This window comes from Aphelocoma coerulescens, chromosome 4, assembly GCF_041296385.1.
Source record: "Aphelocoma coerulescens isolate FSJ_1873_10779 chromosome 4, UR_Acoe_1.0, whole genome shotgun sequence".
Classification (NCBI taxonomy): domain Eukaryota; kingdom Metazoa; phylum Chordata; class Aves; order Passeriformes; family Corvidae; genus Aphelocoma; species Aphelocoma coerulescens.
Window position 1 is genome coordinate 73,873,022 of NC_091017.1, and position 12,188 is coordinate 73,885,209.

General features: G+C 52.7%; 1 protein-coding gene across 1 annotated transcript; it reads left to right on the plus strand.

Annotated features, from left to right (window-relative positions):
- Positions 1 to 618: 618 nt before the first annotated feature.
- On the plus strand, positions 619 to 9,872 carry LOC138110061 (uncharacterized). The gene is made up of 2 exons (XM_069014731.1): positions 619 to 721; positions 6,415 to 9,872. The coding sequence occupies exon 2, from the start codon at positions 6,425 to 6,427 to the stop codon at positions 9,047 to 9,049; it is 2,625 nt and encodes an 874-aa protein (XP_068870832.1). The 5' UTR covers positions 619 to 721; positions 6,415 to 6,424; the 3' UTR covers positions 9,050 to 9,872.
- The last annotated feature ends 2,316 nt before the right edge of the window (positions 9,873 to 12,188 follow it).

The window sequence follows — 12,188 nt, forward strand, 5'->3', positions numbered from 1 at the left end:
ATTCAGCTGATGCAATATCATGGTGGAGGCTCCTGACATGTCTTGGGTAACCCCAAGGTCCACGTCAGTGTATGATGAGCTGGGTTGTGGCATGGAAAAATGCTGCTTTTAAAGACCACATGCCAAAATGGATAAAAAGGATGAATTGTGTGAATCTTCCTGTCATTTCATCCCTCCCTGGCAAACAGATCTGTGCGTTGGGGGTGGTTTGGCAGGACCGTGTTTGTTACAGGTGTCAGGTGCAAGCCCCATGGGTAATCTTCACCCAGACCCCAGGTGCTAATGGGGTGTGCAGTAAATGAGGCGGCCATGGGGGGATTTGGAAGGATGGACGATCAGAGGACAGGCTCCAGCTCTCCCTCTTCAGGACACTTGGTGCAAACAGAAGTTTAGTGTGAACCATGACTAATTCTGGACCTCCCCAAACAGATAAGGGGCAGTGCAGGTGCTGCAATGTGATCTCAGCTTCCCTAATCAGTGTTGAAGAGGATAAGGAAAGACAAGGAAAGTGTCCTTGGGAAGGCAGCACACGGAGGAGGAAAAGCCACCGAGGAAGTAAACACAGGTTTCATCAGCCCCAAACAACGACCTGCCATGGCTATAAAAATCACCGGGCTGAGACTTCGTGACCACCTTTACCTGAAAGGTGCCGGATCTGCTGGTCCTCTGCAGAGACTGTCTTCAAGCTCCTGAGACTGCCAGAACATTCAGCCAAGGATTGGTGAGATCTTATTATTGGGGTCCTACTCCGTCTCTCCTTTGCTTCACCCGCTCCCGCATCCCTTCCCCGTTCCCTCCCTGGGAGCCGGTGGCTTGCGGCAGCTGCCGGCTCGGCCGTGGCCTCCCCTTCCCACCTTCCTTCCTCTTCCCTTGTGCCCAGGTTCGGTATCCCCCCGGGGGGCTTTTGGGAGGGGCAGGTCACGGGGCTGCAGCCTTGCTCTCTGGAGGGGTTGGCACTACTGGTGTGTTATGGTAGTTTTGCTCTGAGACAGAGCTCGCTCAGATCTTGTCCCCTTCACTATGATGAGCGACATTGTTAGCAGTTGGAAGCTGGAGCAGTTTGTGCTCCAGAAGTGTCTCCCCCCAGTTTGGTCGCCAGGGTCCTTCCAGGGGCCAGATGCGTACCAGCAGCTGTGCCAGCAGTGGGAGAGCTGGTCAGAGGAGAACAAAAAGCCCAAACCCACAAATAAGTGTAAGAAGCGAGCGGCTTTGCAGGGTTTGCTAATGGTAGGCAGGGAGTTGTCCAGATTGCTGAAGGAGGCTCTTGAGAATGTGCAGACCTTGGAGCAGGCCAAGCAGGAGCTCAAAGTGCAGGTGGACAACCTGCAAGCAGAGGTGCAGGGTTTGTGCGGGGACTCTCTGCGGAGCGCGGTGGAGATCACCCGGCTGGAAAGCAAGCTGGGCTATGAGAAGCTGAAAACGGAGGAGCTGAAGAAGGAGGTTGGCAAGTGGATCGGGGAGACCCACGACGCGCAGAGCGCGGTGCGGGCCGTCCTGCAGGACGTCCAGCGGGATCGGGGCACTGGCCCTGATCATAAGGTATGCCATGCCAAGATCCAGGAGCTGGAGGCAGAGCTGGGGGTGTCAAGGGGCATTGTGGCTGCCATCAAAGGCAAGAGGATCCCGATTGGGAATGGTGAGGGGGAGGACTCCCTGGACCCGCACCCACCCCACTATGATTATGAGGATGATGTGTGGGGTGCTAACAGCCCCACCAGGCCGTCCCCCTATGCTCCTCTGCGGGAGGAGGTGTGCCAGCTGCAAGTAGGGGAGGTAGAGGCTTCCAAAGATAAAAAGGCCCCCCACGATGAGCCAGTCAGCCACGCCCCACTCCAGCCCATAGACACCAACAGGACTGTGCTCTGTTTTACCCCTGAGCAGCTCAAGACGGTGGGGAAGATGCTGGGGCCATTGACAAAGGAGACAGCAATTAACTGGCTGTCCAGGGTCCAGCGTCTGCCCAAGTGCCAGAGTGGCAACTTTGTGAGTGACCTGATAGACATTGTGAGAAAGTGCATGAAACCAGATGATTTTGCAGCACTGCCGGGGGATGTGCAGATGGGCAATGTACAGGATATTGGGGATGTCCAGCTGGCTGTGCTGAAGGTGTTCTTCCCAGAGGTCAACCCCTTAGTGCTGTTCCACCAGGAGAAGCAAAACCCTGAGGAGAGGCCCGATGCCTATGTTAACCGTAAAAAGATGCTCTACCAGATAGCAGGGCTGCCAGGCTCAAAGGAGTCCCCCCTTGATTTTGACAGGCCTGAATTCAAGGAGCCATTGGTGGTGGGGCTAACACCCCCCCTGCGGGTGATTGCTGGTGGGGATGCAGCCAAAAGGCCTCTGCTGGAGCTGGAGCAGATCCTGACCCAGAATTTTGAGCTGCAAAAGCAGGCATTCCCAGGGTACATGCTGGGGGGGAAGAAAGGGAAAACCTCAGCCATGTCTTTCCAAAATGCAGGGATGAGAAAAATGCAAGGAGACAACCGAAAAGATCCTGATGGTAAGGGGGGGTTGGGGAAGGAGAACCAGCAAGGGCTGAGGTTTCAGAAGCCCAACCCCTGGCGGGCTGAGCTGAGGAAGCGCTTGATAAAATACGAGAAACAGGAGGACATTGATGGCTTGCCGGATGGGGAGCTCTTCCAAAAGCTGGTCCTGCATGAGGCCAAAAAGCACAGCAGCTCCCACCCGATTGACCCGGGGTCTATGGCTCAGCAATAGGGCTGCCAGGCACCCACATCGCCCCTTTTTGTGGCACCGATTAAGACCGATTTTTGGGGGCGCCTGATAGTTGATACAACTATTGGAGGAGGGGTGCTTGGACAAGTGATGTTAATTGATACTGGTGCCTCTTATTCAATTCTGGATATGGCCCCCAGCAGAGCCGGGATCTTTCAAACCTCTGAAATTATTGAACTGACAGGGCCGAATGGCCAGAAATCCTCAGTGCCATTCACAGGGCCCATACCCTTTGAAATTGGGGCTGCCAAAGGGTCTGAAAAATTTGGTAAAATGGAAATGAAAGGAAAGCCAGGAATTTTAGCCATCTCTGCACTGACAAAGATGCAAGTGGTGGTGGACCTGGCAAACCAAGCATTGTTACACTGCCCACAAATTGATTTGCCCGTCATCCCGGCAAGCCACAGGGTAATGTCAGTGAAAGCCCCTGAGATCCTGGTCCACCCTGAGTGGGAGCCCCGGGTGAAACGGGTCACAGAGCAGTTCCCCCAGGTCTGGGCAAGGAGCAAGCTGGACTGTGGGCAGATTGATGCTGTTGTGGCAATCAAAGGGCCGGATCCGCCTCCTCAGCTTCAGCCGTGGTACCCGGCTGAGGCTGAGGACAGCTTGTGGGACACAGTCAAAACCTTGCTGGACAAGGGCGTGCTGGTGGAGCAGCAGAGCATCAGCAATTCCCCAGTGTGGCCCCTGAGGAAAGCTGATGGGAAAATGTGGAAGCTGACGGTTGATTTCAGCATCCTGAACCAAGTCACACCAATGCAGACCTCCACAGTGGTCAAGTATCCCAACATCTTGGCAGCCATCTCCCGGGGGTCCGAGTGGTTCTCAGTGCTGAGCCTGACCAGCCCATCATTTGCCATCCCCTTGCACCCCGAGTCCTGGCACAAGTTTGCTTTCACGATTCGAGGACGGCAATTTGCTTTCACCAGAGTCCCTCCGGGTTTCCACAATGCCCCTGCCATCTGCCATGCCCACGTGGTGAGGATGTGGGAGCAGCTCAGCCACAGGGAGAGCGTGCTGTCCTGTGCTGGTGATGTCCTCATCCACACCCAGACAAAGGAGAAGAACCTGGAGGTGCTAGCAGAGGTGCTGGGGGCTGTCCAGAAGACAGGCTTCAGGATCAGCCCCACAAAGGCCCAGCTGTGCTGGAAGGAGGTCTCCTTTGTGGGGGTGACCCTGGGGGAGGAAGGGCGCTCACTGGAAAAGCAGAGGGTTGAGCTAATACAGAAGATGTCAGCACCATCTGATGTCTCCACTCTGAGGTCCTTCCTGGCTCTCCTGAGGTTGTGCCGTGAGTTCATTGAGGGCTATGCAGAGAAAGCAGCCCCCCTTTGCCACCTCCTGAAAAAGAACACCCCCTGGGAATGGGGGCCAGAGCAGGATGAGGCAGTGAAGACCTTAAAGGAGAGTGTGGCACAAGCCCCCATGCTGGCACATCCTCTGGGGGACAGACCCTATGTTCTGCAGCTGGCCAGCACAGGGAGGGGGCTGCAGGCCACGCTGGGCCAGCAACACAGTGCCAACCTGCTCCCTGTTGCCCACGCCTCGCGTCTGCTGACGCCAGTTGAGCAACAATTCAGTGACTATGAGAGGGAGGCTTTAACCTTAACCTGGGCCCTGCAGCACTGGGAGTACCTGGTGGGGTCAGCCCCAGTGCTGTTGAGGACCTCCTGCACCCCGGTGAGGTACCTCTTGTTGGGAAAGGGGGATGAAGGTCCCCTGCGCTGCCCCAGGATGGCCAACTGGGCGTTGGCATTGACCAACAAGGAGGTCCCCGGGGACCCCTCACCTGGTGTCTACAGGGTGGTAATCAGTGGAGAGAGGGATGGGGAGGAGCAGGGAGTCTCCCTTACTGACCCCAAGCTGGGGCGGGCACCCCTGTTTGAGAGCAGCCTCAGCCTGGAGGAGGCCAAGGAGAGAGGCTACGTGGTGTGGTTCGTAGATGGGTCCAACTACCACGAGGAAGGGGTGCCCTACACGGGCTATGCTGCTGTCAACCGGGGCACCGGGGAGGTGGTGAAGGGGAAGTGCCTGCCGCACTCCATCCAGGCTGCCGAGCTGGTGGCCGTGATGGCTGCCCTGGAAAACACGCCGGCAGACCAGCCACTGGCCATATTTTCAGACTCGGGTTGGGTGGTGCGTGTGGCGCTGGAGTGGCTGCCCCTCTGGAGGGAGAGGGACATGCAGTCTGCTGATGGCAAGCCCGTCACCTATGCCAAAAAGCTGCTGTACCTTGCCAGGCTGGCAGAGCAGAGGGCGTGCCCAGCCCAGATCATTAAGGTCAAGGCCCACAAGAAGGGAACAGAGGAAGCCAAGTGGAACAAGGAGGCAGATGCCAAGGCCAAGCTAGGTGCAAAGGAAGGGCTGATGTGGAAGGCCAGCAAGAATGAGAATGGCCCAGTGTTGGTGGCTCCCAGCAGGCAGTGGGAGAGTGTGGATCTGGTGGGCTTGCAGGCACAGGACCCCAGGCTCTGGGAGTTAGCGCGGGGCGGGGAGTACAAAGGGTGCAAGGTGTGGAAGGATGTCTCGGGGCTGCTCCTGGCGCGGAGGGAAGGGGCAGATTTCCCAGTCTGGGTGGTGCCTGAACTGGTCCGGACAGAGCTGGTGGCCCTGGCTCATGAGCAGGGGCATCTGGGGACAGACAAGACCATGGTGAGGCTGCAGGGTGCTGGGTGGTGGCCCGAAATGAGAGAGGATGTGGAGAAGTATGTCAGCAACTGCCTGACATGTGCAGCCAACAATCCCGATGCCAAAACAGCCAAAGCTGTCCTGGGCCACCAGAGGGTTTCTGGGCCATGGAGCAAGTTGCATATGGAGTTTATTGGCCCTCTGCCCCAAACAGCCCAAGGCAACAAGTACTGCCTAGTGGTCAGTGATAACTTCACCAAGTGGGTGGAAGCATTCCCAGCTAGAAACAACACACCCAGTGCAACTGCAAAGATCCTAGTAGAGCACATCTTCTCACGGTGGGGCATCCCAAAGGAGATCCACTCAGACCATGGCCAACACTTCATCGGGGAAGTCACAAAAGGGGTGTGCAAGGCCCTGGGAATCAAGCAAAAGCTTCACATCATGGGGCATTTCCAGAAGCCCAACTCAGCAGAGGGTCCCAACCAACCACTGAAGACAGCACTGAGGAAGCTCGTGAGCCAGCAAAGGAAAGACTGGGATCATAAGCTCCCACTGACCTTGCTGGCATTACGGAGTGCCCTGGCATCTCAAACACCTCCCCCGAAATTTCATCCTGCAAGAGACCCGAAGATTCTGGAACACTGGTGGCAAGGAGGGGAGCCCCCGGATGAAATGCAGCCCCGCGTGCTGATGGACAGGTGGGTCCAGGACATGCTGAGGACGGTGTCAGCCACCTATCACCAACTCGCCTCAGTGCAGGAGACCAACATCCCCAAGATGGTTAAGCAGCTGGGAGTGCTACTGCGCCCCGTGGAGTGGAACACGGGGGACCTGGTAATATACCGAAGGGTTAGCGAGAAGAACCAGGAGCTGGAGCCCCAGTGGATGGGGCCTGTTAGGGTTGTGAACAAGGCCAGCCCCTCTGTGTACCAGGTAGAAATCAGAAAGGGGGCGAAAAGGGAGGAAAAATGGTTCCATTCTTCACAATTAAAAGCATGGAAGGGAAACTAACGGGGCTGGAGAGCCCGCCTTGCTTATGTTTTGCAGATAAAGGAAAATGGAAGACGATTGTGACCAGCGGGAAGGGCGAACTTCGTGGCATCACCAGCCCTGTTTGTGCTGCGGGGAAAATGCTTTCAAATTTGTGATTGCAGGATTTACTTTGCTTTCTGGTATGTGCATAGTGCTGAGCACCCTATGTGTCCAACCAACTCATCAGCACCCTGGACACAATGTCATTCATTCTCACTTAGAAAGGCACCTTGACACACAGGCCACAGCCCAGAACAGGGTTAGGAGGCACACAAAAGTTGGGACTGATTGGCCCTGGTCCCAAGCTTACGTAAAACATACGGGAATCATGGGATTAAATTCTAACAAAGGCTTAAATTTGACAACAGTGGTTATGCATGGGGCAGAGGTGTACTTGGAAAATGAGTGGGGCTGGGATAGCACAAACAGACTTCCACAGCTGCTGGGGAAAGTGGGACAGCAAATAAAGGTGGGGTGCAGGGTAATTAATGGATCCACTCACCAGCGAGTAAATCAAATCTCTGTCACTGAAGTAAAAACTAAGAAGAACCAGAAAAAGATCTGTGCTGTGGAAAAATTTGACTGCTGGTACAATTTTACTTTGGTCCAGCCAGTCTTTGTGGTCTGCCTGTGGGCACACAATAGCATGGGGCTGTCCTTTAAATTCAAGATCAGCACCACAGCACCCTCCTTTGCTGCCATTAAGATCTCAAAGTGCCATTTTTTGGCGTGGCATGCAGCCCCTTATGTTGAAATTGGCAGCCAGGTAAAATTAGAAATTAAATACTCCCAAGAAGGTGTAACTGACCCAATGCAAATTGATGGCACCACCGTGACTGTCACAGCCCCTAATGGCCACAAGAGGATCATTCCATTGAGCTGTCTCCGTGAGAGCAAAACACTTGATAGATCCGAATTAGATGCGGAGGCTTCATGGTATAATCAGGATTATGGACGCTGCCCACACCTGATCATAACCCTCCAGGTGTGGTGTCGAGGAAACCTGAGCGTAGAAATGTCCCCCGAGCTTGGAGGAAAGTGGTGGATAGGAGGCCCTGAAGGATTTAAAAAAGAATTTGCCATCACTGCTGTCTTGCCCCCTTTTGTTTCCAAAATAGGTCCTTATGTAGTGAAGCAAAATCACATCCAGGAGCTCCTGACAGGGCCTGTCCGGTCACTAAAGAAGGTGGTGCTGTCTCTGTCCACTGTTAATATTTCCTCTGTCAGACCACACTGTGCCCCCTTCCTGTCTACTCTCCACACTGGCTGGCTGGCATGGCTCCACAGCCGCTCCATGCAGGGCACCCGGGCCAGGAGAGACCTGCTGGCCACAGCGCTGGGAGGAGGAGGTGCCGGGCTGGGAGTCCTCAACAGTATGAATGCTGAGGTCTTGGCAAACAAGCTGGAGACTGTCACCTCAGGTGTGCAGGGCCTCCTCAAGCCCCTGAATTCATCCCTGTCCAGCCTTGGGATGGGGCAGTGGCTTGTGTCAGAAGTGCTGCCCACCTGGGAGCAAATAAGTGAGAAAGACCATCAGGTGCTGTTGCGAGCCCTGGGCATCGAACAAAGTAACGTCTCTCTTGCTCTTAGCTGCATCCAGGCCCAGATGTGGGTGCAGAGTGTCATTGCAGGTATCCTGAGAGACGGTGACAACGGCGTCCTGCCCACCGAGATCCGAAAGATCGTGTGGGACGCAGCCACAGAGAAGGAGCGGCGGCTCCAAGCCTGGTGGAGGCTTGTCAACTTCACCCACGACCAGGCCCTTAACACAGTCATTGCCCACGTCCTCACTGTGGCAGAGGCTCGCATCGAAAAGGTCTACCCCATCGTGGCCCTGGGGGTAAACACAAACGGGTCTGTGGTCTACCCCCTGGACCACCGCATGTGGGCCAGGGTGTCTGATGGGAAGTGGCAGACGGTAGATTTGGAAGCCTGCATTTTGGAGAGGGGGCTGGGATTCATATGCGAAGATGATGCCCTTAAGGCGAGTGATGTGTGTTTTGACACCAAAGAAGGGGTGTGTCACTTTGAGATCAACCCCCAGAGCAGTAACAAAACCGTGTTAGTGTATGTAGGGAAAGGCTGTGTGTGCTTCAGAACGACATGTAAATATGTGCAAATTAATGAAGCTTATAACCAGACCGTGTTTAACAACTCAAATATGTGTGCTTGCAATGTAGCTACTATTAGAGGCTGTGATTTTGTGTATAAACCACCTGTCTTTACTAGCCAGTTGCTAATTAGAAACTATACCCTGTATCGTAGTATAACCCCAACCCCCATTGGTATGGATTTATCACTTGTAAAAGAGATGTTAGAGCATGCAAATTTACAGCAGCTGCTAGAAAATGCCAAGGCTGAAGCTAAAAAGATCCTAATAACCGTTCACCATGATGGCAAAGTTATAAAACAGGTAATGGAACGAATTAAGAGGGTGGGAGAACACCACTGGTGGGAAGTTTTTTTCGGCTGGTCCCCCACGGCCGCTGGCATTTTCAACGCGCTGCTGCACCCCGTTGTAGTTATACTGCTAATGCAAATCTGTGTGTGCTTTGCCATGGTAGCCACTTGTTACTGGATGAGGCAGGTGAAGCTCTGCATTGACAACCAGGTGAAAGGACTGGGGCTGGCCAAGCGCCTCCTGCCATAGTCAAGGGCAAGACTGGGTTGGCCTCTGTGTTTGCCACCAAGAAGATCTTTTGGCTCCGCTGTTGGCTGCAACCCAGTAGGCGTTGAGCGGTGGGGACACACGCCATACCAGACCTTGATGAGAGGGATGGCCTTCTCTGTTACCAGAGGGCCATCCAGGAGGGGAGGACAGGCCAAGCAGCCTGCAGGTGGCTTGAGTCACAGAATGGTTGAGGTTGGAAGGGACCTCTTGAGCAGTTTCATTTAGTCCAAACCCACCTGCTCAAGTGGGGTCAGCTAGAGCAGATTGCCCAGTGCTGTGTTCAGCTGGGCTTTGACCATCTCCACAGATGGAGACTTCACAACCTCTCTGGGCAAACCTGTTTCACTGTTTGATCACCCTCATAGTAAAGAAGCAAGAGTTAGCATAAGTAACTTGTTTTTGAATCTCCCATCCCTAAATGCTAATGTTAAGAAGCTGCTCTTGTGTGATTTAAGAGTCCTTAAGCCAAGGAGATGGGGGTAAGGAAAGCCAAGGACAGTGTCTTTGGAAAGAAACACCCGAACCTGGAAAAGCACCCACTGAAGACAGCACGGGTGTGAACAGCCTCAAAGACTTGAGGAAAGATGGTAAAAGATGAGCAGAACAGAAGACCCTGAAATCATCATGGACTTTAAGGAGCTGAATCCACATGGACCTTTGCAGCACCACTCCCAGGTTCCCAAGACTCCCAGCACGTCTGGCCAGCGGATTGGTGAGATCTTGTTCTCGGAGCCTGGACACCACTGCTTTGCTTTGCTTCTCTTAGTTGTGCATGTACTCAATAAACCTGTCTGTTAGAGAATGGGCCTCGATGTTCAATCGCCGCCTCTCTCTCTACCCAGGCTTGTAGCTACAAGCTACACTGGTAAAGTGAAATCCTGGTAAAAAGGAAAGATGTGGTGTTTTTTTCTCTTTTATAGGCCCAGACCCCTCACTTGCTTTTTGTCTGCAGAATGTTCACACAAACACAAAGATTTCTGCCTTGGGCTGCAGAATGGGGCGCTGAGCTGGTGCACAAACCCATTCCCCTCTCTCACTCTGCCTCTCCCCACCTGCATATCTCCCCTGCCTCTGAATGCAGAAAGAGCCTCAAAATACACATAGGGGGTCTCAAATAATTTAAAAACATTGTCAGTTTCAAAAACTAGATGAAACACCTCATTTCCAGCCCATGTTCAATTTCTTCTCAGATGTGCTGCACTCTCTGAGAATGGGGCAGGGGGCGGGGGTTACACAGACAAAAAGCTCTTTACAATTCAGGTTGAAATAGATAGATGAAGTCCTTTAACCTAGCAGAAACTGAGTAAAAATGGAGAAATTAATTTAAAACTCACTTTTCACAATCATCAGGCTGAGAAGTGCAAAGAACTGTCGTGTTGCTGCAGCACAGGTGCTTTAAAGAAATGCAAAACTTTGATAAAGACACTTCATCTTAAAAATACACATTATAACTGAGCTCATGAAAATATAAATAAACAAATCATGATCTAAACCCACAGAAATCCATTATTCCCTTGCTAAGAACCACAAATACACCCCCTTCACCCTTGGGATGGGAGGTTGAACTCTCCCTCCAGCCCTCCCACCTGGCTGGGAAAGGCCCAGTACCTGGTGCTGCTCCCTTCAGTTTCCCCATCACAAAGCCTCACGGAAAACACATGATTATTTTGATTAAAGCACCTTTCTTACTTGCTAGCAGCTCACATGCTTCACGAGAATTAATTTGTCAGTGAATATTACACTTTTATACAAAGCCTTTATCCCTTAAACCTGTTTTGGGACTCTGTAGCAGAGAAAGAAAACACAGAATATTCACATTATCCACTCTTCAGTCCCAACTATGCACCGTGAGTGTGGCCCAGTAGGGATTAGCCCTGGGATGATGGTATAGCCATAGGGAAATGGGTTCTTACACCTACACATAGGTTTTAGCTGAGCACAGACCCCTGCACGTGCGTCCTCTGCAGCTGCACCGAGCTGCTCCCTCTGCACAGCTGGCTCACATGTACATGTGGGTTTGGAAAGTTTACAAAACCATGAATTTCCCCCCATTTACTGTCATTTGTTTATCACCACAAACCAGGGAGGGCTGTTTTCACAGTAGCAGCTCTATTGCTGTGGCTGTGACACACTTGGTGTTGCAGCTTAGGGGCAGGACCTCAGGGTTTGTCCGCTTTTCCAGCAGTTTCAGTAGATCCCAGAAAAGACTCTGCCCAAACTTGCCTGCTCTTCTGAGTCAAATGGGTGACACAACTGGATTTATTCCCTGGTTTATTTATTTATTATTTTGTCCCTATCCTCTCTGCTTTGGGACAGAGGGGACTCTGTGCAGTGCATGCAAGATGTGGCCTGTGGAAGCCCCCAACCTGTCCACTATGCTCTGGCTTCCCTCAGCTCCAACTAGGCAGATCAGAGGCAGTTTTCAGCTCTAGCCCAGCCTGGCTGCCTCTACTTCAGGCTGTGAGCAGGTCACTAGGCCCACTGACCTGGCCCCATGGCAGTAATTCAGATTAAATTCTGAAAAATAAGGGTTAAGGTGCTATTGAGAAGCAGTTTTTACTCAACCTGAACAAGTGATGTACAAAGAACCCTTAGTGGAACCCCAGACCTGCTGGGGTCCTCTGAAGAGTCTAAAAAATGCTCATAAGGGACAGAAAAGTACCAGACACATAATTTAACCCAAGGTAAGTGCTGATCTCTGGATATATCTCACAAGACTGCAGAGATACTTCTCTTATTTCTCCTGTGTACTTGGCGTGATGGATATTTGCTGCTGCTGCAGAGGATCCTGCTGGTTTTGGAAGGTGCCCTGCAGTCATCCAGAGGTGCCACAGCAGATCCTCACTCCATTTGAGCAGACAAGGAGTCTCCATCTCCTCCAAAGCACAGGTGAATGGCTGTGTGGAGATACCTGATCATGGCTGCACAGGGTCACTTCCAGAGTCAGCCCTGGGGTAAGGACCTAACAGCTACCCCGAACCTAAACATCCCACATGGGCTCAAGTCAAATGGAGAAGGAATTTGCACTTGGGTCTTTCCCTGGCTAAGCTGGTACCTGAGCGTGTTGCTCAGAAAAAGCTCAGACTTTGATTCCCCATCCCCAAAGAGATTAACAGCA

Bases quoted from the DNA above. Each gene is read 5' to 3' on its own strand.
- LOC138110061 (XM_069014731.1), top strand. From the start codon at position 6,425: ATGGAAGACGATTGTGACCAGCGGGAAGGGCGAACTTCGTGGCATCAC.